The sequence below is a fragment of the Rhinatrema bivittatum genome, chromosome 2 (assembly GCF_901001135.1).
Source record: "Rhinatrema bivittatum chromosome 2, aRhiBiv1.1, whole genome shotgun sequence".
Taxonomy (NCBI): domain Eukaryota; kingdom Metazoa; phylum Chordata; class Amphibia; order Gymnophiona; family Rhinatrematidae; genus Rhinatrema; species Rhinatrema bivittatum.
Genome location: NC_042616.1, coordinates 232,669,305 through 232,695,110, shown reverse-complemented (window position 1 = coordinate 232,695,110; position 25,806 = coordinate 232,669,305). Strand labels below are relative to the sequence as shown.

The 25,806-nt window shown below is 47.6% G+C and overlaps 1 protein-coding gene across 1 annotated transcript in view; it reads left to right on the top strand.

Moving 5' to 3' along the window:
- Positions 1-25,806, top strand: part of PP2D1 (protein phosphatase 2C like domain containing 1) — a 141,145-nt gene that overhangs the window by 8,380 nt on the left and 106,959 nt on the right. Inside the window, exon 2 of the mRNA XM_029589279.1 lies at positions 23,315-24,348. Coding sequence (XP_029445139.1) covers positions 23,315-24,348 — 1,034 coding nt within the window. The remainder of the gene's footprint in view (positions 1-23,314; positions 24,349-25,806) is intronic.

Here is a 25,806-nt window from a genome sequence, read left to right as displayed (position 1 = left end):
GTCACCACCATACCTCTGTCCTCCAGGAGGTCACAGCAGGGCAGGTCTTTCCTATTCTGGGAACCCTAAGGAGAGGGTTCCCTGTGTCCTCTCCAGGGGTCTCACAGGTTTCTTACAAAGAAAAATCTTCAAAATCCCCAAAACAGCCTGAGAACAAACCCGGCCAGCCAGTGAGTGGACTGAAAGAGCTGCTCCCTAAACCTAGCCTAGAGACTGCAAGCAAGTGGTACTTGAGTCCTAGGGTAGGCCAAAACCAATGAAGGCAAAACTCCAATACCTCCTCTAACTTCCAAAACCTAACAACACTATCCCTAGAGCTCTTAGGAGAGAACTGCTTTTATTACTTCCCAGGGGGCTGGCCATTCCAGCACCCTCAAAGAGAGGGGCTGTATATGAAGGGGACCTCCCCCTAATTACCCAACTTATAGTACACTAGCTGAAAGAAGTTCACCCAGGGGTTAATGGTATTGAGCCCAGAGGGGCCATTACAAGAGTAAGATGAGATGGTATGATGGCGGCACCCAAGAAGGTTTTTATTAAGAGAACGTGAGATATGCCAACAAGAAAGATGAGTAAAGGTCCTTCATGCCTGATGACTGAAGCTTAAATTCCCAATGATGATGATGATGGAGTCTCCACTCAATAACAATGTATGAGTTTTCAGCAACTCTCTTTGATTAGGTGTGGCTCAGTGGCAGTCCTGTGCACTGTTTTGTGGAATATCCTCAGTTCGATCCCCAAGTTGGGTCTTCTGCTTCCTGGGTGGGCTGGGGAAGTTGTGGGGGCAGTGTTCACAGCCTCCGGTGAAAGAGGGAGTCATGGCTATCGCTTAAGGATGACACCACCCGGCCAGATTTAGAGTCCATGATTGAAGGGTTCCAGAAGGATTCCTGGTGCACAATCCTGGCCCTTCACCGCAATGACCAGGCTAGGTACATTGGGGAGCAGGAAATGATACAATGTAGTGAAAAAAAGAAGAAATCCTTGGATAGTCAAAATCCAAGCCTGGTTTCGACTGAACTGGAGGTCCAAAGAAGCATGAGGAAACTGGCACATCAAAAAAAAAGTTTGTTTCCTTTGATGTGATATAAAGAGATCCCAAGTGATGCAGGTGAAACCTGCAGTGACTGGAGTTGCAGAGTTGGCCTTCTCTTCTTTTCCTTTGTGCTTGCATTTGCTTTGTTTCCAAGCTTTGGACAGCCAGGTGACAAAGCTGCCTCCCTTTGATTCGATCCAAGGCCTTGGCCCCCCAACTGTTGAGATCTACCTTGCAGATTTTAAGATTGTGCTTGAAGGTAAGGCTTAATCAGTACATGTACACAACAAACCACAAAGGAAAAAGGGAAAACTATGTATGTGTATGGATTTTCTAGCATTTTTCAAAACTACCCTATTGAAAATGACCTGAACCTCATCAAAACTCTCCCTCAAGTTTCGAGACTGCTGTTATGCATTTACAATCCGTGTTGAAAAGCACTAAAAAAAACCTGGGGTGGAAGAGGGGTGATGAGAAGCTGTTAATTGTGGGCATGTGTCTTTTAGAAAATACTGTGCTGTATTTATTTATTTATTTATTTTTAATTTTTATATACCGATGTTCCTGTAAAGAATACATATCGCACCGGTTTACAAGGAACTGAACAGTCGCCTCCAGGGCGGAAATACATTAAAACAGTCGCCTCAAGGCAGAATACATGAGTATTCTGACTCATTTGTCAGTGTAGCCCTCGTCCCGGTCTGGTCCTGGGTATAGGGGCACACAGGGAGGGCCACAGAACATGCAAGGCTCCATGACTATCCCGGGGTTCCCCCACAGTGGGGAAAAATTCACATTTCAAGGCCCTTAGAGTTTTGTATTCACAGGGTCTCTTCTTGCACACCGGTCAAGCACTCCAAAAGATCACTCCAAAAATCTTTACTGACTGATGGGAGGAAAAACACAAAAGATACACTTCTGAATAATGCTCCCCAACAGTAATTCCGTCCAAAAAAGTCAGAAAAATAAACACAATCTCCTTTCACCTCTTCACCCCCAAACAGGTCAGCTCTTTGGAATGAGTACACCTGTCCAACTTGAGCCCTCCCAGCACCTGTTTGGCAAATGTAACCTTTTCTTCCAAGGACCTTTTCTCTCTCTCTTTCCTCTATAGTCTTGATTTCATTGTAGCTGAATCAGTTTCTGACTCTGATGAACTTTTCCAGGAAGACCGCCCTTCTACTGGCACTCTCAGTACACTGGTCCACCAACTCTCCAAAGGAATCCTCTTCTCCTTAGGACTCCCAACTTTACTCTAGTAGACTTTCCCAGGCAGTCTGTCCTTCCTCTGACACCTCCTAGTACTCTCATCCCCAACTTCCAGGACCCACTTCATCAACTTCCGGACTTCCATCAACTCCACCCTCCCACAGAACTCCAGCACTTACAATCCTTTCCTTACTGCCTCCATCCTTTCACTGTGGAGGGATAAGGCCCCTCAGATTCCCTCCACAAGGAGAGATACCTGCTCCCTCAGCCTTGAGCCAAGGCTGATTCTCGACTCCCCTTATGTTACATGGGCACAAGAAATTATTAAATCTCAAACCTCTCCTAAAAGGGAGTGGAACACCACACTAACACAGATACAATACACTGACCTCACCCATAGGGACAGGGTCTGGATGGAGACCTTGGACTCACATTGTTGGCAGGATGAACTTTTGAGGCCATAATTCCTATTCTACTAAAGGGCAAACCACACACAAGGGGCAGAATTTGACATACATGTATATAATTTATGTATGCAAAAATGATTTGGGGTGAGGGTATTTAAACTTAGCCAAAGACTACATTACTTTATCTAGTCTAAAGCTAGGACGTGTTGCGCCCGGTCACAGACGGCTGCGACCACTATTGCTCACCTCCTTCTTTGCTTCCCTGACACCATGGGGTAGATTGGCAGCTTCCGCCAGCTGCCGCCGACCTACCTATTGCTCCCAGGCCTCCCGGGTCGGCACGGAAGTCGCTGAACGCCATCTTGCATAAGGATCCTCTAGGTGTGCGCGCATGGGCCAGCCTTATCCATGTCATGGTTGAAACTTCGGGAGCGTCCCCCCCAGATGACGTCATCCCCCTCGGATACTTAAACCAGCTGGCCCTGCCTATGGACGACTTGGCAAAGAAACCCATCCTTGCTAAATCCACCTCGCTTCCTGAGGACCCTACGTTCCAGTCCCTGCCTTCCTGGCGTGGATGTCTTGGGTACCCACTCCTCGGGGGGCCCTCTTCTCATCCTGGCTATCCTCTCCTTGGAGGGCCTAATGCCTGAGACTCTGCCTGCCCCGTTCCCCGGGGCTTCCCTGGAACCAACACTGCTCTTTTGTAAGTAATCTGCTCTGCGGATCACTTTCTGCTCTACCAAGTACTTCCCTGGTGTTCCCCGCTCTGCGGACCATTACCATCTCTACGGAGGACTCCTTCGGACGTACCCGCTCTGCAGGCCCTTACCAACTCTATCGAGAACTTCACTGGTGCACCCTGCCTTGTGGACCGCTACCAGCTCTACTGAGGACCCTCACTGGTGTACCCCACTCCGCAGGCCAGTACCATCTCTACCAAGGACCTCATCTTCATACCCCGCTCTGCGGACCGCTATCATCTCTACTGAGGACCTCACTGGCATACCCCGCTCTGCAGGCCACTACCATCTCTACCAAAGACATTCTTTGGTGTACCCCGCTCCACGGGCCACTACCATCTCTGCAGGAGACCTCTTCGGTGTTTCGGGACCACTACCAATGCTACGGAGGTATTCCCTCTGGGTATTCCTCATTCCACTGACCCTGTGTCTCTGGGTCTCTGAGACCTCCTCTCTGGCACCCCCCCGCTTCACTGGTAGTGCTTCTATCTCTTTAATAAAGAGTCTAGACTGTTTCTGTGTCTGGCATCAGCTGAGACCTAGCCTCCCGACAGTGAGGCTCACAGGGCTCCTCCCTGTGGGCAGTACCACCTCTCACTTCGGCCCAGGGTCCACTTACCAACTGATCTTAACAGAATCCTAACAGATTGCCAAGTCCATAGTCCCGGCACAAGTCTCAGCAATTCAGGCCATTCCTGGCCTGGCCCAGAGAATCACAGAACAACAGAAGATCCTAGAGACTTTGGCTAGCGCCATCAATCAACTGAATAATCGGCTGGACTCCATTCCAACGCCTGCCAAGCCTAACCCAGCTACGCATGCACTGCCCTTCAGGCCTCCAGTGCTCTTGCCGGCACCTCCTCATTTCGCAGGTGACCCCTTGTTATGTAGGGGCTTCTTGAACCAGTGCAACATGCACTTTTCCTTACAGCCTGCATATTTTCCTGATGTAGTCTCCAAAACTACATATATCTTATCCCTTCTGGACGGCAAAGTATTGGTATGGGCGTCGCCCCTTTGGGAACGTATGGATCCGATTCTTAACGACCTACCGGGCTTCCTTGCCCTCTTCTGAACTGTGTTTGATTACCCGGGGCGAAAGGCCATCTCCGGATCTACACTCTTGCACTTGCAGCAAGGCTCCAGATCACTGACTGATTACATCATCAAGTTTCGGACTCTCTCGTCAGAATTACACTGGAATCTGGGCTGCCTGCGAGCCATATTCTTTGAAGGTCTGAGTCCATACATCAAGGACGAGTTAGCAGCATGAGAACTCCCTGAAGCCTTGGACTCCCTTATAGACCTCGCTGGTCGCATAGACCGTCGTCTGCACGAACGTTTCCAGGAGATCAGAGGAACCAAGAAAGTGGCTTCTAGTGCCCCACGTGTTTGCCCAACGACCTCTACTCAGGTCGTCACTACACCTAGCACGGAGGATGAGGAACCCATGCAAATGGGCCATAGTCATCTATCCGCAAAGGAGAAGCAGCATCGCCAGAAGGCTGGCCTTGCATGTATTGTGGCCAATCGGGTCATGCGGTACCCTCCTGTCCTCTCCATCCGGGAAACTCCCAGGCCTAGGATCCGCCAGAGGACTCCTCCTGAGCCTGACCGCACATTCTGCTCCATTAACTCTGCCTATCACCATTAATTTGGACACCCAGGAGTTTCACACCATGGCATTAGTGGACTCTGGAGCCAGTGGAAACTTTATTCTCCGGCAACTCGTAGAACATTTACGGATTCCCACTATCCGTATGCCGACACCATTGTTACTTTCTTCTATCTACGGTGAACCACTACCCGGCGAAGTTGCTTTCTCCACAATCCCTATTCAACTTCGCACAGGATCCCTGCATACAGAGACTATTTCCTTTTTGATTTTGGACAAGGCTATACATCCAGTGGTCCTAGGGTTACCATGGCTGAAAATACACACTCCACAATTTGATTGGACTACTCTCCAACTGTCTCACTGGGGTGACTACTGCCATAAAAAATGTTTGGAGACCGATGCCTTGCCTGGCCACGCAGCCATCTGTCCCGGGACTTCTGCCACAATATTCATCCTTCCAGGATGTATTTTCTAAGAAAGCTGCAGACGCCTTACCTCCACACCGCTCCTTTGATTGCACAATTAATTCATTGCCCAACACTGAGCCTCCTCAAGGAAGAATCTACCCACTTTCCCTAACCGAAACCAAAGCCATGTTCGAAAATATACAGGAAAACTTGGCCAAAGGCTTCATTCGGCCTTCCAAATCCCCCGCTGGAGCAGGGTTCTTTTTTGTGGGGAAAAAGAACAGCTCCCTCTGGCCGTGCATAGATTATTGCGGCTTAAATGAAATTAATCAGAAGGATCGCTACCCCCTGCCATTAATCTCTGAACTGTTTGACAGACTCCAGGGGGCCAAGATATTCACCAAATTGGATCTCAGGAGAGCTTACAATTTGATCAGGATACGCCAGGGCGATGAGTGGAAAACCACATTTAACACCCGCGATGGCCATTTTGAATACCTGGTCATGCCATTTAGCCTCTGCAACGCACCTGCGGTGTTCCAGAATATGACGAACAAAATCTTCAGAGACATGCTCTGCAGTTGTCGTGATCTATTTGGACGACATCCTGGTATTTTCGCAAGACCTCCAGAGCCATCGCCGGGATGTCATAAACATCCTACAACGCTTAAGTGATAATCAGCTGTACGCCAAGCTGGAAAAATTCTCTTTCCACAAGGAGTCTGTCCCTTTACTGGGCTATGTGGTCTCTAGCCAGGGATTTCAAATGGATCCACAGAAGACTAAAAGCATCCGAGACTGGCCTCAGCCAATGGGTCTCAAGGCACTCCGAAGATTTCTAGGCTTTACTAATTACTATAGGTTGTTCATCAACCATTATTTGACATTAACTGCCCACTCACGGCTATGACATGTAAGGGAGCTAATCCATCCCAATGGTCACCCAAAGCTGTATCCGTCTTCTGGAAACTTAAAGAGGCATTCCTGCATGAGCCATGCCTGCGCCATCTTGACCCCCGACGACCCTTCATCGTCGAAGTAGATGCTTCAGACATCAGTGTTGGTGCAGTACTCAGCCAGCATTCCATTAACCACACCCTGCACCCATGTTCATTCTTTTCCCTTCCCTTCTCTCCAGCTGAGCGTAATTACGGAATTGGAGACAAAGAATTCCTGGCAATCAAATTAGCCTTTGAAGAGTGGTGCTCCTGGTTCGAGGGAGCACAACATCAAATAACAGTGTACACTGATCACAAGAACCTCGAGTACCTACACCACACCCAGTGCCTGAACCACAGACAGGCCCATTGGTCTCTTTTTTTCACCCAATTTAATTTTCTACTTCGGTACTGACCAGCTAATAAGAACGTTTGAGCAGATGCCCTCTCTCGTTCATTTACCACTGATGATGTCCCAGATGTTCCCTGGCACATCATTGACCCCACTAAGCTAATCCTCTCCGCTACACACACGGTGCCATCCGGGAAGACAGTGGTTCACCAACCTCTTTGTAGGAATATTCTCCGAAGGGTGCATGATTCCTTGCTCTCTGGTCATCCCGGGCAAGCAAGAACGCTCGCGACACTCCAGAGGTTCTATTGGTGGCCGACCATGAAACAGGACGCTAAAGCATATGTGGAATCATGTCCCACTTGCACTCATCAAAAGCCGCTGACAGGCCGTCCCTGGGGTCTCCTACAACCTCTTCCTGCACCTAGTGAGCCATGGATACATATATCCACAGACTTTATTGTGGACCTACCTTCTTCCAGTGGTAATAATACCATTTGGGTCACGGTAGACTGCTTTTCGAAGATGGCTCACTTCGTGGTGCTACCCAGTCTATCTTCAGCCCCAGAGCTAGCCAAACTATTCATTCGTCACATCTTCCACCTTCATGGACTCCCGAGGCACATCCTCTTGGATAGGGGCGTTCAATTCACGGCCAAGTTCTGGAGATCGCTGTGTAAAAAATTTGACATTGCCCTGAACCTCACATTGGCCTATCATCCACAGGCCAATGGACAGACAGAAAGGACAAACTGCACCCTGAAGCAGTTTCTTCAGGTGTACGAGAATTCCCGGCAGAACGACTGGTCCGATTTATTGCCATGGGCCGAGTTCGCCTTGAACTTCCATCAGTCTGCGTCTACTGGATCTTCCCCCTTCCAAGTAGTGTTGGGAAACCCAGCTGCAGACAGCCACAACCGGGCTGTCTGCAGCCCGGTTGTGGCTACCCCACAGCACTCTCTCCACGAGGGAGACACCGCCGAACTCGGCCTCTGACTCTGTCTCCTTAGGCGCATGTGCGCACCAAAGACAGGAATTTAAAGGGGCCGCGGTGGGAAATCTCGGCCCGGCCCCCAACGTGATGTCATCCATAGAGGCCTATAAATAGGCCATTTCAAACAGGCCATTTCAAACACTGACTTCTTGCCTTAGCAACAGCTTGTACTCTTTGAATAGCTAGTTGCTGTTTCCTCGTTCCAGCTCCTGTGTTCCTGTCTCCGAGTTCCTGATCCAGTTCCTGCTCCATTCCTGCCTCCGTGATCCAGTTCCTGCTCCGCTCCTGCCTCCGTGTTCCAGTTCCTGCTCAGTTCCTGCCTTCGTGTTCCAGTTCCTGCTTCCACTTCGGCTTGATTCCCTGGTTCCTGACTTCGGCTTGTCTTTTGGTATTCCTTGTCTGCTGCCCATTCTGATCCTTGACTTGTCTCCATCTCTGCTAGTCTGCTGCCTGCCCTGGCTTTCGGCCTGTTTTCTTGTCTTGCACCTCTGCTGCCTGCCATGACCTCTGGACTGTCTCCGTCTCCGTCTCCTCTGCCCGCTGCCCCCGACGAATACGAATCCTGAATGCAACGTATGGCGACCCTCTGCACATCCCTAGTGTGGGGTGACCTGCCACTCCAAACAGTTACTCCAGTCACCTCCCCACACCAGGTGGCCTCTCTCTCCCACCTGTCACCCCATACAGTCACCTCAGTCACTTCCTCTCTCTCCAGTCATCACCCCAAGCAGTCTCTCTCCCACATTTTACTCCATACAATCACCCATCACTCCCCTTCTCACCAGTCACCCACACATACCAGGCTGCCTCTCTCTCACCAGTCATCACCCCAACCAGTCTCTATCCCACCTGTCATCCCATACAATCCCCACATTCATTTCCACTCTCACCAGTCATCCTCACATACCAGGATGCCTCTCTCTCACCAGTCATCACCCCAGCCAGTCTCTTTCCCACCTGTCACCCCATACAGTCACCTCAGTCACATCCCCTCTCACCAGTCAAGCCCCTACACACCAGGCTGCCTCTCTCTCACATCACTCACCACTCTAACCAGTCTCTCTCCCACCTGTCACCCCATACAGTCACCTCAGTCACATCCCCTCTCACCAGTCAAGCCCCCACACACCAGGCTGCCTCTCTCTCTCATATCACTCACCACTCTAATCAGTCTCTCCCCCACCTGTAACCCATACATTCACCCCCAGTTACTTATCTTCTCACCAATCACCTTCACATTTCTAGCTAACAAACTTCTCCCCCAATTCACACTTTTTAACTTATAGGTAACATTTTCAGTTAGTGCGCACTAACACAAAATACTAATTTTTACAAAATGTTGTCATTTTTTCTTTTGTTCGTGGCATTCCCAAAGCAAGAAGAAATAGAAAATTTAATTGCCATTGTCTATTTCGTTTAAAAGAAATGCACATCCCTATTAGGATTCTTGGATTTTGTGGACCCTTGGCCCGAGGTGAGGGTTGATACCACCTGTGGGGAGGAGCCCCACAGGTCTTCACCGTTGGGAGGCAAGGTCAGCTGCAGCAGGAGATATTTATTTATTATTTATTATTTATTTAACGGTTTTATATACCGACATTCATCAATGACATCACATCGGTTCACAGCGTAACATGAAACTAGTGCCTGTGGCGGCGCTTTACATCGAACAAGTTTAACATAATACAATTGGAACATATTGAAACATAATAACTAGAGAGTAAGGAGAGGTAGGGGAAATAAAGCATTAAACTAAAATTAAAATAACATGATTACAAGAGGGTAAAAAAGAGAAAAAAGGGGAGGAAAAGTGACAGGAGAATGAAATTAGATTAATAAATTAATGTAGGCAAAGATTGCAGGTATATACAAAATGTACAATTATAGGGGATAACATGAAATAACAATTGAGAAGGGAAGGGGTGAGGAGAGGGGGGGAGAAGAAGGGGTTGGAAGGGAGTAGGGTAACACAGAAGGGAGTGAGAGGAGGAATGGTGTATGCTTAGGGAGAAGCCAGTTCGAGAGGGGACTCACCCGCATTTAGTGAAAATCCGGGTCAAGAGGGGAAAGAGATGGGAGGGCATAGATGAGAGAAATGAGAATTTAAGTGTATGCTTTGGTGAAGAGCCAGGTCTTAAGCTTGCGCTTGAAAGTTTTTGGGCATTCTTTTTGGCGAAGTTCAACTGGCATTGTGTTCCAGAGAATAGGCCCTGCGATTGATAATGCACGGGCTCTCGTGGAGGTTAATTTGAAGAGTTTAGGTGAAGTGGTGGGCATGGTGGCGAGATGATAGTAGTAATGGTAGAGGAATAGAGCGACCTGCTTCACAGCCATGTGATAGCAGGAGCCTATAGGGAGAGTACTGTGGGGGATCCTGAGGAGTGGGGTAAGAGACACAGTTTGGAGGGGAACCCACAATATTCAGGCAGAACTAGAGATACTGGTACCAGAGCAGGAACCTCCAATAGGGAAGCGCTAGGCAGGCCCCGAGGAGCGGGGAGCGCGAGACAGGAACTTCTGGAAGAATGCAGCAGAGACTGTCCCAAGGGGCGGGGCTGCGTAGCGAGAGAGGCTCTGGTGTGATGACGTAGGCTGTCCCGTGGAGAGAGGAAGCCGAGTCGAATCTCCAAAGTAGTGATGTCAGCAACCCCGAGGAGCGGGGCTGCACATGAAGGAATCTCTGATAGAGAAACGGAGGCACTACCCCAAGGAGCGGGGAAGCACAGATACAGTCACTGGTGTAGAACATAGGCACTACTCCTTACGACTGTCGCTGCCTGACGTCTCCACTACGCCCTCCTTACCTCTTTGGTGACTCCTCCTGCGGTTGATGGACATTTGGCTGCTGCGGCGTCTGCCTGCAGTCTTCTCCGGCGTCCCCGGTCTGGCTTGGACGCTGCCTCCTGCCATGCTGTCCAGTTGCCTTAGGGTGCCACGCCACGCATCCCTGCTTCAAGTACCTTCTTTTGCGCGAACCTCAGGGGCATCCCCCTGTGATAACGTCATGCATCCCGGATACAAATAGCCCACGCGATTGCTAGCCGTCGAGTTAGCAAAGGTTTCCTATTGGATGGAATTCGCTCTCCGTACCTAGCTACTCTGCCTCCACCTTGGACTAATCTATTTGGGGTACCCGCTACTCAGGGGCCTCTCTCTCTTCTCTTTCAGGTCGCTGTCTGGAACCGGTACTCGCTCCTCGAGGGCCCATGTTCCTGGACTTGCTACCTGGACCTCTCTTCTGCCTGGAAGACACCGCTGCCTATACCATCAGTGAGTTACCATCTATTTCTCTCAGAGCTGTTCCCTGGAACCAGGTTCTCGCTCCTCGAGGGCCTGCCTTTACTTCAGCTCCTGTGCTCCATACTGAGAGACCGCTGTGTGAGTACTATACCAACGAGGCTCTAATCCTGAACCCTGCATATATTGCTTGTACTCACGATCTCAGTTTCTCTCCACTACAGCACAGCCATTGTGGGATCGCTGTTCCAGAGCCTGAGGGACTACAAGCCCAGCCGGGCTACATTCCTGCTCACTACTGCCACCTCTGGTGGCTCCTCAATACTGTTTAATAAAAGATCTAACTGTGTGTGTGTCCTAAAGCTGAGCCTGACCTGTGGCCCCTCACTGGACTTCCCCCCGAGGGCGTGGTCAGCAGCCACAGAGTCCAGGGGTCCACCCAAATCCTTACAAACAATAACACTACCCCGAGGAGTGGGGAAGTGCAGGTACAATCACTGGGTAGGCACTGCCCCAAGGAGATAGGAAGCGCCAAGTCAAGTCTCCAAAGCAGTAAGGAAGTTCGAGGGACAGCCCCGAGGAGCAGGGAGACCAGAAGGCAGGACATCTGGAAGGCACAGGGCTAGCCCGAGGAGCGGGGAAAGCCTGGAGACAGGTTCTCCAACTGGAGCGCAAGCAGGCCCCTGAGGAGCGGGTACCCGAGCCAGATTCCAGAGTCGCAGGAGGGTCTGATACAGGAACCACGGTCCAAAGAGACAGGAGCAGCACCAGTAGCGAAGGAACTCGTTGCCTAGTCAGTTTGCAAGGGGCGAAGGCGGTGCTTAAGAATCCCAACCTAGTGATGTCATCAGTCGGGGACACCCTTGAGGTTCCCACCATTGGGCCTTCAAAGGGAGGCCTGGTGGCGCGTGCGCCTAGAAAGGCCCAGAGTCGGCGTGGGTGGCGGCGGTGTCCCGACCACCACAAGGAGCCCAGAGGTATGTGGCAGTAGCGGCTAGCCCCAGCCGCAAGTAGACCCGGAGAGGAGAGCAGGGCAGCACAAGATGTGAGTTGAATCGGTCGCAGCCATCTGCAACCGACGGTCATAACACCTATTTTCGCAGTATGAGTTTTGCACTCATTTTTTAGGTAGAGTATTTTGTAATTATTTGTTCATTGAAGCTCCTATACTCATCCTCCTTTGCTGTGTTTGATCAGTTTAATAAGTATAAATGAACTAATTCAGATTAATCTTTCCCATTGAAACAGAGAGCTTATGTGTCATCGAGAAGATTTAAGTTGAGCCCTTCCAATTTATCCCAAAAGCAGGGTTTGTGGCAATTTTATTGAACTTCATTAATGTTTAGTTGTTTACTGGGGTGAAATTAAGTGTCGGGGCTGAGTAAAATACTGTATATGACAATATGGATTTTCATCAGACAGGCATAAGATTTGGTGGATCAAATCAGCAGTGATCTTTGGCATCCAAGCTAGGTCACAGTCAACTTGACCATCCCTCATTATCAGTGATGTAAAATACTGGTAGGTATTGGTCAGACTTTGTCTGTGAAAGTTGGTATAGAAAAATATATATATATTTTTTTTTAAATCTCAAGAATATGCTTGATTTATTTATTGCTTAACCCTAGAACTCAAAGTCATGTACAAATTAGAGAAAACTAAATGTGGTCCGGCCGTGAATGGAACAGAAAAAAGCTCTTTGTCAAAGATGGCGTACATCTGTCTGTGGAGGGAAAAAGGATCCTAAGAGATAAATTCAAATCCTATGTCATAAGGCATTTAAACTAGATGACGGGGGTGACAGTAGGACATTAGAATGTCACCCCCCAAATACAAATACAAATGCAATGAAAAAAGGCAAAGTGGATAACAAAAGTCAGCTAAATAAGTCACAAAGAGAGTCCAAGAAAAGCATTAACCTGTACCAGAATAGCTGGAAAGCTATGAGCACAAATGCTCATAGTTTGGGCAATAAAATCCCAGATCTGCAAGCCCTAATGATGGAGGCAGACTTGGACATTGTTGCTGTCACGGAGACGTGGTTCACAGATGCACATGATTGGGATACTATCATACCGGGATATAACTTATTAAGGAAGGCTCTTTATGTCAAAAACAATATCCAAGCATCCCAGCTGCAAGGAAGGAGGGGCAAAGAAGAAGCTTTATGGGCCGTCCTAAAAAAGATGATGGGGCATCCGTTTTTATTGGCATGGTTTACAGGCCTCCAATTCAAATGGAAGTACTAGACAGAGATCTGGTTGAAGACATCCAAAAGGTGGGTAAGAAGGGAGAAGAAGTGATTGTCGGAGATTTTAATTTCCCAGATGTAAACTGGAGAATCCCTTCTGCGGAATCTAACAGCAGTAGAGAGATAGTGGATGCCCTGCAAGGGGCTCTGTTCAAACAAAGGTTAATGGAGCCTACGAGGGAGGGAGTTATACTAGATTTAGTGCTCACTAATGGAGATAATGTCTCTAATGTCCGGGTGGGTGCCCACCTCAGCACCAGTGATCATCAAACGGTATGGTTTCATATCACTAATACGATACGAAGTCGCACAAAGACCCGGGTTTTGAGTTTCAAAAACACGGACTTTGTTGAAATGGGGAAGTACCTGGAGGAAGAACTAGAAGGCTGGGAGAAAACGAGAGATGTGGAACAACAGTGGGCCAAACTAAAAGGAGCAATTACTGAAGCGACTAATATATATGTTAGAAAAGTAAAGAAAAGCAAGAAAACAATGAAACCTATCTGGTTCACAAAGGAGGTGGCTGATAAAATAAAAGATAAAAGAACAGCATTTAAGATATATAAAAGATCCCAAAGGGAAGATCACAAGGAAGAATATCTGGTAAAATTGAGGGAGACGAAGAAAGAAATCAAGAAAGCCAAACGTCTAGTGGAAGAAAGGATTGCCAAAGAGGTAAAACGAGATGACAAAACATTTTTCAGATCCATCAGTGAAAGAAGAAAAGTCCAAAGTGGTATAGTGAAATTGAAATGTGAAAAGGATCAATGGGTGGAAACCGATGAAGAAATGGCAGAAATATTAAATGAATACTTCAGTTCGGTGTTCACTAAAGAAGACCCTGGAGAAGTACCGTCGCTAGTTAACAAGAAAATGGAGGGGAGTGGAATGGATGAAACTCCGTTTATGGAAGAGAATGTATGGGAAGAGCTAGGAAAACTGAAAGTGGACAAAGCCATGGGGCCTGATGAGGTTCATCCCAGGATACTGAGGGAGCTCAGAGATGTGCTGGCGGCTCCGCTGCGTGATCTGTTCAATAGATCCCTGGAAACGGGAGTGGTGCCAAGTATTTGGTGAAGAGCGGTGGTGGTCCCTCTTCACAAGAGTGGGAGCAGAGAGGAGGCTGGAAACTACAGGCCGGTTAGCCTCACCTTGGTGGTGGGAGAAGTATGGAGTCGCTGCTGAAGGAAAGAATAGTGAACTATCTACAAGCAGCAGAATTGCTGGACCAGAAGCAGCATGGTTTCACCAAGGGAAGGTCCTGTCAGACGAATCTGATCGACTTTTTTGATGGGTGACTAAGGAATTGGATCGAGGAAGAGCGCTCGATGTCATCTACTTGGATTTTAGCAAAGCTTTTGATACGGTCCCACACAGGAGGCTTGTGAATAAAATGAAAAGCTTGGGAGTGAATGCCAAGGTGGTGGCCTGGATAGCGAACTGGTTGAAGGACAGAAGACAATATGTGATGGTAAATGGAACTTCCTCGGAAGAGAGAGCGGTGATGAGCGGAGTGCTGCAAGGGTTGGTGTTGGGACCGGTCCTATTCAATATCTATGTGAGCGACATTGGAGGAAAGGAGGAACAGGGGTGATATGATACAGACTTTCAGATACTTGAAAGGTTTTAATGATCCAAAGTCAACGACAAACCTTTTCCGTTGGAAAAAATCAGCAGAACCAGGGGTCACGACTTAAAACTCCAGGAAGGAAGACTCAGAACCATTGTCAGGAAGTATTTCTTCACGGAGAGGGTGGTGGATGCCTGGAACGCCCTTCCGGAGGAAGTGGTGAAGACTAAAACTGTGAAGGATTTCAAAGGGGCGTGGTATAAATACTGAGCATCCATAAAGTCTAGAGGATATGAATGAAGTGAAGAGACATGGGGGTGGCTTGCGGGAATGAAAAGATACTACCTGGTGATTAATACCCTTTTTCAACAAACATACACACGGTTAATGCGACTCCAACATTGCTCTATGCTTCAACAGCAAGAGGATATGTGGAAAAAAGGATTTGCCATTCACAAATAAGCGGGGGAGTAGCTTGCTTGTAGCAGCAGTTACTACCCTAAACCAAATAAGCTTGATACTTCACTTTCAATGCATATCCAGCGTAGCTCTCTGCTTCAAAAGCAAGGGGAATGAAGATAAGAGGATTTACATTCAGACAGCAATCAACAAGGACTGAATTGCATAGTCTGGTTAAACAAATAAGCATGGGAGTAGCTTGCTTGTTGCGGCAGTTACTACCCCAAATCAATTAAGCCTGATACTTCACTTTGAATACTTATCCAGCACAGCTCACTGTTGCGTCCATCAGTGCTGGACGGCTTCGCCCCATTTACCTCACCATATTCACGACTCCTCCCGCTTACCTAGGAAAGATAGCTACCGCCGCGTTTACAAGCCGACCTCTCCGGCATCCCCAGAACGGCTATGGTGCAGCCTCTCGCTATGCTCCTCCCAGGTACCTACGAGGGTGCGCGCATGACACCCATGTCTTTATTACAACCTTGGCGCGAACCTCGGAGGCATTCCCCCTTGTTGACGTCATGCCATCCGGGTATATCACCTATTCTAATTTGTTAGCTCGTTGAGTTAGCAAGGACTCAAATCCGTTCCTGTCTACGCTATTCTGCCGCTTCCGTGCTGCTGCTGGAAGCTCTCTCTCTGCCTTTTGGGGTAACTACTAACCTGGGTACCTGCCCCTCGGGGGCCCTCTGCTTTATTTCAGGTGCCTTACAGGGAACAGTTACTCGCTCCTTAAGGGCCTGCTCTCCCTGCCTCGGTGCCTGTACTTCTTCAACCTGGTGGAATCATATCTACAGCAAACACCTAGTGAGTACTCTAACTCTCAGTCTATCTCATCCACAGTACTTCCTTGCTGGGAAACCTGCTTCGGAACCATCCTATACCAATGGGGTGAGAAGGGCTCCCTCTGCCAAGGTCCCTAAGACTGCAACTACCAGACTGCCTCACTACTGCCACCTCTGGTGGTACTCTTCAAGCTGTATAATAAAGAACTAACTATGTTTGTACATTCAGAGTCTAGCCTAGTACTGTGGCTCCTCATGGGGCTCCTCACCGTGGGCGTAGTCATCTGCCACAGTACCCAGGAATCCCCCCAAACACCACTTAACCACAACACTCGCTGCTTTAACGACAGGGGGAATGAAGAAAAGAGGATTTATATTCAGACAACAACCAACAAGGACTGAATTGCACAGGCTGGGTAAACAAATAAGTGTGGGAGTAGCTTGCTTATTGCGGCAGTTACTACCCCAAATCAATTAAACTTGATACTTCACTTTGATGCAGATCCAACACTGCATTCTACATCAATGGCGGGGTGGAAGGAAATTAGAACCATAAAGTTACCAATAGGGCCCTGAACTCAGCGGTCAGAGAAACAGATATGTATGAGAAAAATAAGTGTGAAAGCTTGCTGGACAGACTGGATGGGCCGATTGGTCTTCTTCTGCTGTCATTTCTATGTTTCTATGGTCACTAGAAGACATACTGGTCATGTAAAAGAATGGGGTCTATCTCCAACCATACAATTTTTACAGCAGGAAGGGTTCACATGGCGTGCAGAGGTATTCCAGAGTGTGTTCTGTTCTATGTAAGAACATAAGAATTGCCATACTGGGTCAAACCGAGGTCCATCTTGTCCAGTATCCTGTTTCCAACAGTGGCCATGTTGCGTTCGTGCCTGCTTTCGCCCTCACTCCACCCTCTCTACCTGTGGGGCGACCCCCTCCGTGCCTAATGGACGGCTTGATGCCGCGGCGTCTCCATGACGCTTCTCCCTGGCGTCCCTGGGCCGGCTCGACGCTGCGGATTCGCCATGTTCCTGATGACGTAGGGCGCATGCGCTCCGAAGTATGTACCAGCAAGGGCGCGAACTTCGGGGGCGTCCCCCTGTATTGACGTCATCTGTTTCCAACATAAAAGGTTTTTATTTTTGCTAACAGATCGAGTTAGCAAGGACTCTGATTGGACTAGCTTCAGCTGTCCAAAGACTACTCTGCACCCAAAGGATTGTTTGCGGGATTTCCTTCGGACCCGCTTCACTCTTGCAGCATTGCCTCTCTGGACCTACCAGGGGTACCCGCTCCTCAGGGGCCTCATTCTCTTTCTCTATTTCAGATTGCAGAAGGGAACCGGTACTCGCTCCTCGAGGGCCTATGTTCCTAAACTCTCTGAAGACTCTCCATTGCCTGGAAGCGATCGCAAGAGATGGACATTGTGAGTTATTATTTCAGACTACAGATAGGAACGGGTACTCCCTCCTCGAGGGCCTATGTTCCTGAATGCTCTGAAGATTCTCCTTGCCCAGAAGCTATTGCATGTACAGACATTTGTGAGTTACTATTTCAGATGGTATATAGGAACCTGCACTCGCTCCTTGAGGGCCTATGTTCCTGAACACTCTGAAGATTTTCTATTGACTAGAAGCTATTCCAGATTCAGATTATTGTGAGTGACCACCGCGCTCTCAGAGCTTCCCTGGAACCAGGTACTCGCTCCTCGAGGGCCTAACTCTTTCCAGCTACTGAGCTATCTCAAGACCTTATGTGAGTTATCATCTAGTACTGGCTATGTATATCTGCATACCCTGTCTATTCACTATCTACAGTCTCTTTGCAGCTCAGCAACCTGGGAATCGCAGTTCCAGTATCTGAGGGACTTCAGCCCTGCTGGGCATACCAGCTCACTACTGCCACCTCTGGTGGTTATACCACTTATCTAATAAAAGAACTATTTGTGTCTGTCTCCATACTCCAGCCTAGCCGGTAGTCCCTCTCGGGACTTCCTCCTGGGGGCTCTGTCATCTGCCATCGGCCCAAGGATTCACCTATTTACTTTCTGTCCAGTTGTGCACCATCTCCAGTACTCCGCTGGTACAGATTGTCAACTCTGCAGTCTATTTCATAACTTGTTGCCATTCCTTAGCAGACCCATAGGAGGCAGCTTACTACAGATTGCTACTCCTCCCCTTTGGGGAGGGGATTCTATCAGACTGCTATTCTCTCTGCTAGCTCCTCCCATCCACATAGCAGATCCTACAACAGATTGCTAGCTCCGCCTACGGAGTGCAACAGATTGCTAGCTCCTCCCTTTATAGGAGTATCCAGCAGCAGATCTACAACAGACTGCCAACCCGCTAGCAGAATTCTATCAGATTGCTAACTCCTCCCCTCTGAAGGAGTGAACTCTAACAGATTGCTAACTCCTCCCTTTACAGGAGTAACCCGCTAGCAGAATTATAACAGATTGCTAACTCCAGTGAATCCAGCTTAAAAGTATGGATGCCTATATCTTTAATGAATTCACTTAAGGGATGGGAAGCCTATAACCTCAGTGACTTCGGCTTAAAGACTGAAGAAGCAGTACTCCTGGGAATCCAGCTCAAGATATTGGATGTTAGTAACCACGGACCCGGCACACCTCTCTGCTTTGCAGGCTATACCGGGCTTGGCTCAATGCATCTCAGAACAGCAAGAAACCCTGGAGAAACTTACTGCAGCATTTCATCAGCTTCACACACAGAAGGTACAAGGCACAGCTTCTACACAAGAAGGACAGTTACAGGAGGTAACTTTAAAGACTGCTGTTCCACTAGCGGCACCTATTTGATTCTCCGGAGAACTCCAGAAGCCTCGAGGCTTTTTGAACCAGTGCAGCTTACATTTCACTTTACAACCCTCATTGTTTCCCACTGGCCTTTCTAAGACCAGCTATATCCTGTCATACTTGGATGGGAGAGTTTTATCGTGGGCATCTACCTTGTGGGAACGAAAAGACCCTATCTTGCAGGACATAGAAGGATTTATGGACTTATTTAAATCCGTCTTTGATGACCCTGCCCTGTTGCCGGGTTTGCTTTGGTGGACATGAAGCAAGGCAACAGATCACTGGCTGAATTTGCCATAGAATTTAAGACTCTTGCAGCGGAACTTCGCTGGGACCTCAGATGTCTCAAGATTCTCTTCTGCAGAGGCCTGGATACCCGCGTGAAGGACAAGCTGGCTGCTTGCCAGACACCTGACTCACTGGAAGAATTGATAGCCTTAGCTACTTGGATTGACTGTCGGCTCCGAGACAAGGTGAAGGAACTCCGGCCTAATGTGTTACCTGGGTTGAAACAGGCCAGCACTTCTGCACTACGGATGGGTCCAGCAATTCCTGCTGTTGATAAAAAGGAACCGAAGGAACCTGGTCATGGTCCGGAAAATGGACGGGCCTGAGTCCCGCAGGAAGACTGTTCTTGGGCCATACAGCGATATCTCCTCCATTCTCTCATGCAGTCTCCGTGATCCCTGAACCAGTGACGGTTTGAGCCCCTGCCCTGGAGGACTCAGGGGCAGGAGCCAACCTTATTCTCAGATGTCTTGTGGAAGACCTGAGGAGTCCATTTACTAAATTTGAAGATCCATTATTGCATCACAACTTGAAGTGGGCTTTGGACGTTCCTTTACACCACCACTTCTCTTGAGGATCTTATCAACATCCACAGCAGTTCTACTATTGACTGTTGTTTTACATAGTGGTTGCTATGCTTACCATCACTAGATGGCACTCTACACCTTCATCATCTTCATGAACTATAAGATACATAGCGGTTGCTATGCTTATCATAACTAGATGGTGCTCTACATCTTCACCGACTCCATGGACATATACCAAGAGATATCTGTCACGTTTATTATGGAAACCATCTCCTTCTTTTTACCAGAAGAGACTATGCACCGCATCGTCCTGGGATTCCTTGGCTGCTGATGCACCATCCTCTATTTTTGGACATCCCTGGAGCTTTCACGTTGGTGTCCTGGGTCTAAAGTTTTTGGTGCCTTAGAAGGATGAGTTTCCCTTCTCCGTTTTTGAAGGAACATTTTTGGAGTATGTGCCTGATGCACTATGGCACAGGTTGATCCGAAGTAGGACCAGCTGGAACTTCACCTATACCAACTATCTCCCCCACAGGTTCTGGCAGCCGGGTTCTGGTGGCCGGCAGGAATTAGGTGGGTCTCTAGGGCTATGCTGAGTTAGAGTTCGATCTGAGCAAGGGTCATGACAGGCAGCAGACAGCAGAACAGATAACAGGCCAGAGGTCGAGGCAGGCAGCAGACAGTGGAAAGTTAGGGGCCAGGCCAAGGTCAGGATCTAGGTAGTCAGTCCAAGACAAATAAGATAGACAAGGCTAACAAGACAAGCAAGGAAGGAAACAAGCAGGGCCAGGAACAAGGGCATTCAGGCAAGGAGCCGGACAAGGTACAGAGCACAGAGGATGTAGGACAACACAGGCAATACGGAGAGCGCGATGTCCAAAAGGTTAGTTGGGGTGTGTTACCGACACATGAGATCTTAAGCAATAAAACGCCCAGCGGCCCCAGAGTCCAGGAAGGCTTGCAGCCGAATATTGTCTCCCTCCCAGGAGAGGAAGATGGGGATTACCATCTGTGGGGAGGAGTTAATATGACCTAGGGTGGCCTCCCCTACTAGCCTAGGTCCTGGCATTTCCCGACATCACCAGTGAGATGTGAAGTGCCCTGGAGTTCAACAGTACAAGGAGAGGTTCAGTCAGCATCTCCTCTGCTTCTCCTTTGGCGAGAGTCGATAGTGCTTGACCTGCAAAGGTTCTTTGTTGGTGGTGGTAACCCCTTCATCTTGGGGGAGACTAGGCAGTGCAGAGTGGTTGGAGATCCTCGGGGTGGTCCGGCGAACTGAATTCTTCTCCCTCGCTCTTTCCCTGAACCTCAAGTCCAAACAGATGGCTAGGCTAATGAGTCCTTCCAGGTTTGCTGGGAGGTCATGCCCCACAAGCTCATTCTTGATAGCCTCAGAGAGTCCTTGACGGAATATTGCAGTCAGACTATCCTCCCTCCATTGGAGTCTTTGCCAACAGTTCTGAAGCACACAGTGTATTCTCCCATGGAGCTGGAACCTTGCCAGATCTGTAGGAAGTCCACTGTGGCAGAAGATGAGCTTCCGGGTTTGTCAAATATCAGGTGGAACTCAGCAAGGAATGAGTTGAGGTTGGCAAGTATGGGGTCCTCTCTCTCCCACAGGGGAGATGCCTAGGCCAGGGCAGGACTTCCTAGCTGGGACAGAATGTACGTCACCTTGATTTTGTTGGATAGGAAGAGAGGTGCCTGCAAGTTGAAATGCATCTGACATTGGTTGATGAATCTTCTGCACTCTGACAACTTCCTATGGAATCAAGGTAGAGAGGAAGCAGTGATACCAGCCTGGGTGTTGGTGGTAACACTGGTGGAGATGGCTGTGGGAGACGTAAGGCATCAAGAAGGGTCACCAAGAGGCCTAGTACCTCAGTCACCTGGTCCAGGACATTTTGCTGCTGATGTATATGTTGGAATATGCCAGGGATGGCCCGCAGAGCAGATAGGATCCATGGTTTCAGCAACCTGTAACACTGTCGAAGGAAATGTTATCCTTGTGGCTACAGTGTGGCTCCCATCACCTAATAAGCAAGCTCACTAAGCCCATTCTAGCAGCTGGCAGAGAAGCCATAGGTGGGACCAGCTGGAGCTTCACCTATACCAGCCACCTCTCCTGCAGGTTGAGTCCTTGGATTGTGGCGACTGGCAGAACATAGGTGGGTCCCTAGGACAATGCTGAGTGAAAGTCTGATCTGAGCAAGGGTTGTAGCAGGCAGCAAACAGCAGAACAGATAACAGGCCAGAAGTCGAGGCAAGCAGCAGACAGCAGAACAAGTAACAGGCCAGAGGTCAAGGAAGGCAAAAGACAGCCTAATGGTTATGGTTAGAGCAATGAGCTATAAACAGGGAAGTAAGAGTACAAATCTCACAATTGATCCTTGTGACCTCAGGCAAAACACTTTACACTCAAGTACAAAGCTTAGATTTTAAGCCTTCTAGAAACAGGGAAATGCCTACAGTACCTGAATGCAATCCACTTTGAAATAGCAGAATATAAAATTATATCATTAAAATACTAAAGCAGTCTTAAAGTAGAACCTGATTAACAATTATCTAAATAATTGGACTGAAATAACAAAGATTCCACTTGCTTCAATGCTGCACTTTTATTAGTTCTGGCAGAAATTAAGGATTTGCCATTGGTCTATGACTATCTAATAAGTTTGCATCAAGCATAGATTTTTTAAGCAGAGGTGTAACCAAAGCAAATATTAAGCTCGTCTTGTAAACAAATGTGACATATATGAAAATATATCTGTACATACAGCACAAAATGCATTTTATACTACTTCATCATGTGTGATTTATATAATCTTAATATTACTCTGATGAAATTTTGAAAAAGCTTCCCAAGGGTTTGCCTGGTAATGAATCCACTATATAGAGCTAGCTCTGGGTCTTGGGCCATAGTGCTGTGTATTACAGTGCAGGAGACTCATGTTCGAGCCTGCTGTCTGTCAGGGCCAGCAAGGTCAAAAGAAGCTGAAGTGGCAACACTCTCAGGCCCAGGAGGTAGACAAGATGGTGGGCACTACAACTGGCTGTAGAGTAGCCCTGAGAAATTGTCTTGGAGGAGATGATTCTTGCGTGGCCCAAGCATGCCAGAGGTTATATAAAATGATGAGGGAAAATTGAGGATAAAAAATATTATATGAAAAGCCACTGTGTAAAAAAGAGATCTACAAGTTATCTGTGTGTGGCTGTTCTGTAACTTATATTTTCTTAGTTTAGGCCTGATTTAATAAGTTTTCCCCATAGGCACAGAATGAGTAAAAATCCTCTACTTGTTAAATCCACTTTGTTACAGTGAAAAGGGAATAGAAAGACAAACTATTGCAACTAATGACATCAAACAATAAAGCAATCATTGTCTAATGATAAACCTTAGGAAAAGAACATTGTTTAAGTTTTCCATTCTATTTTTCCAGTGCAGTAGGCAATTGTTTAGAAAGGATTTGAACCAATAAATTGAGAAGTGATTTGGAAATTACGAAATAGTCCCGCAAGAAACTAGAAACTCATTTTTACACCATGACTCTATTGCCAGAACAATAATTAAAATAATAACAATAGCATTAGCAGAAGGCATTTTATTACACTTTACATTCTTGTATTATTATCTTAAGATGGTTTCCTTGTGTTCAATCCTGTCTGCAGAATAACAACAAAAAATGGATTACCCGGTAAAGCAGAAGTAACCCCTTTTCTGCCTGCCATTCAGAAAATTGCTGAAGATGAGGGCATTCAGGATACAGAGTTTGGAGAACCAGAAGCTGTAGGCATGCGAGTCCCATGCTCAATCTGCAAAGAAAGCATACAGCTGCATCTGTTGTATCATCACAGAAAACAACACCGAGCCCAGGTTATTCTGGGTTATAGACCATGGGATTATCCAGCTGATATGGAAATGCTTAGCAGACATAGACGAAAAATAATCCGGAAATTAAGAAAGTCCTTACGTTACAATGAAAGAAAAATGCAAAAGATTAACAGTTCCTTTGAGTGGCTGAAGGAAAAGCTGATGTCCATTTTACGTTATGTTCCCCAAGGTAATGTTATGGTTAGGGATGTTGACAGTTCCCCTGTGTATCACATAAAAGTAAGTAGCCAGGTGATAAAGGCATTAGCAGTTTGTGAAGATGTAAACACGGCATGGAGAGCCAAAATGGAAGATGCATTTACTGCAATGGATAACTATGGCAATAAGCCTAACAGCTGCTTTTTTGGTTTGTTTGATGGATTTCATGGTGCGCTGGCTGCCTCCTTAGCCTCAGCAGAGCTCCCAACTTTAATTCTTGAGCAGTTTTCCAAAATGGACTCTTCCTACCTCCTGACCGAAGAGGACAAGCAAAGAGTTGTCTATTTTGAGCCTGTTTTTAAGGCTAACTATTTTGAACCCAAGATCATTTATTCTTATGAGAAACTTAAAGAGGTAACCAGGAAAAGTGAATTGGAGCAGGTTAGGAGATTACATGCTAATGCGTTCTGCAGAATGGATAGGCTTTTAAAAATGGGGAAAGATGAAGTTTCTAAGGTCAGGTGGAGCGGATGCACTGCTGTAACCTGCATAATAGACAGCAACAATCATGTGGATGAGAAGAGAGTCATGGAAAAGCAGGACACTGAATCGGTTGAATCAACTGAAGGAACAGCCCAAGGTAATCGTGGGATAATGCACATTGCTAATATTGGTATGTACATTTTTTTTCAACTGCTAGTACAATTTTTTTTCTTTTTTCCCATTGCATAGTAACATAGTAGTAATGGCAGAAAAGGACCAAATGATCCATCCAGTTTGCCCAGCAAGCTTTTTATGGTAATATATGCTGCGCCATGTAGGTCACCCTCAAGTTTCACTTAAGGGTAGTTTATGCAGTTATCCCAGTCCTTATGATAAGGGTAGTAATATTTACAAACAAAAACCAAGCAACTGTCAAACCCATAAAAAATTACTGCTAGCAACATTTTTACTGGATGACGAGCCTTCCTGAAAAGTCAGGCAATGCTGACTTGCTTTGCTTTTGGACTTGGCCATTGAAGCAGTCCTGTGCGTTTTCTCTTATGTCTGCTTATCAGAACCCCAGACCGTAAAAGTCGGGAGCCATGTTGGTTGCCATCTGAATCCAATTCCTCTTTTTAATTTTATTCTTGCCACAACCCAAAATGACAGTTATCACAGTCTGGTACCACTGAAAATCAATGCCAGGACCACCTTTTTCTGTGCCGAGGACAGATATTCAGAATTACATTTCTCCTTCCTCCAACTTTCCTTATGAAGTTCTAATTTTTCCCTTTTCCAAAATAAATGCCTTTTTATTTGAATATCTAATATGTAATAAATAGGATTGGGTTGAAATAGTATAAGAGTGTAAAAAAAAATATGTATGCAATCTACTAGATAAAGGAGACCTGACCGACGTGCCGCAAATGCGTAGTAGAGAGCAGCTCTACCGCGCATGGGTGGGCGAGCACGTTGGTCAGAGCTTGCCTGTTAAAAAAAATGGTGCTGGGAGGAGCAGTAGCGGTGGCGGTGGTGGCGAGGACCAGCAGCGGCGGCGCGCGTGAGAGAGGGAGGGAGGGACCTCCCCCCCCCAGAGATCTTCCGTTTGCGCCATCTGAAGGGGTTGTGAATGAGCTGGAAGGGGAGGGGACTGAGAGAGGGGGAGTGACTGAGGGGAGGGGGGAGGGAGGGGAGAGGTGAGAGTGAGTGGGAGGGAGAATAGGGGTGGGAGGGAGAATAGAGGGGGGAGGGAGAATGGGGAGGGGAGGTGGAAGGGAGAATGAGGTGGAAGGGAGACTGAGGGGGAGGGAGAGGAAGGGGGAGGTGGAAGGGAGGGGGAGGGGGAGGGGAGGGGAAGGAAATGGACCGAAAAAAAAATGTTAATGTAGCCCGTTGTTACGGGCTTAATGGCTAGTATAATTATATATTGGCAGTGGCAGTAGCTGTGGCACACCTTTCCTTCCTTCAGCAGTGGCAGCTCCAGAACAGCATCCCCCTCCCTCAGTTTCTCTGCCACCACACAGGGGTCTCCTCTTTCTTCCCTTAAATCTTTGCCCAGTATTTGCTTCATATGTTGAAATGAAGACAACTGAAAGTTGCTAATAAACAGGTGCCAAGTTGTATTATCCAGCAAGCAACACACAAGGAT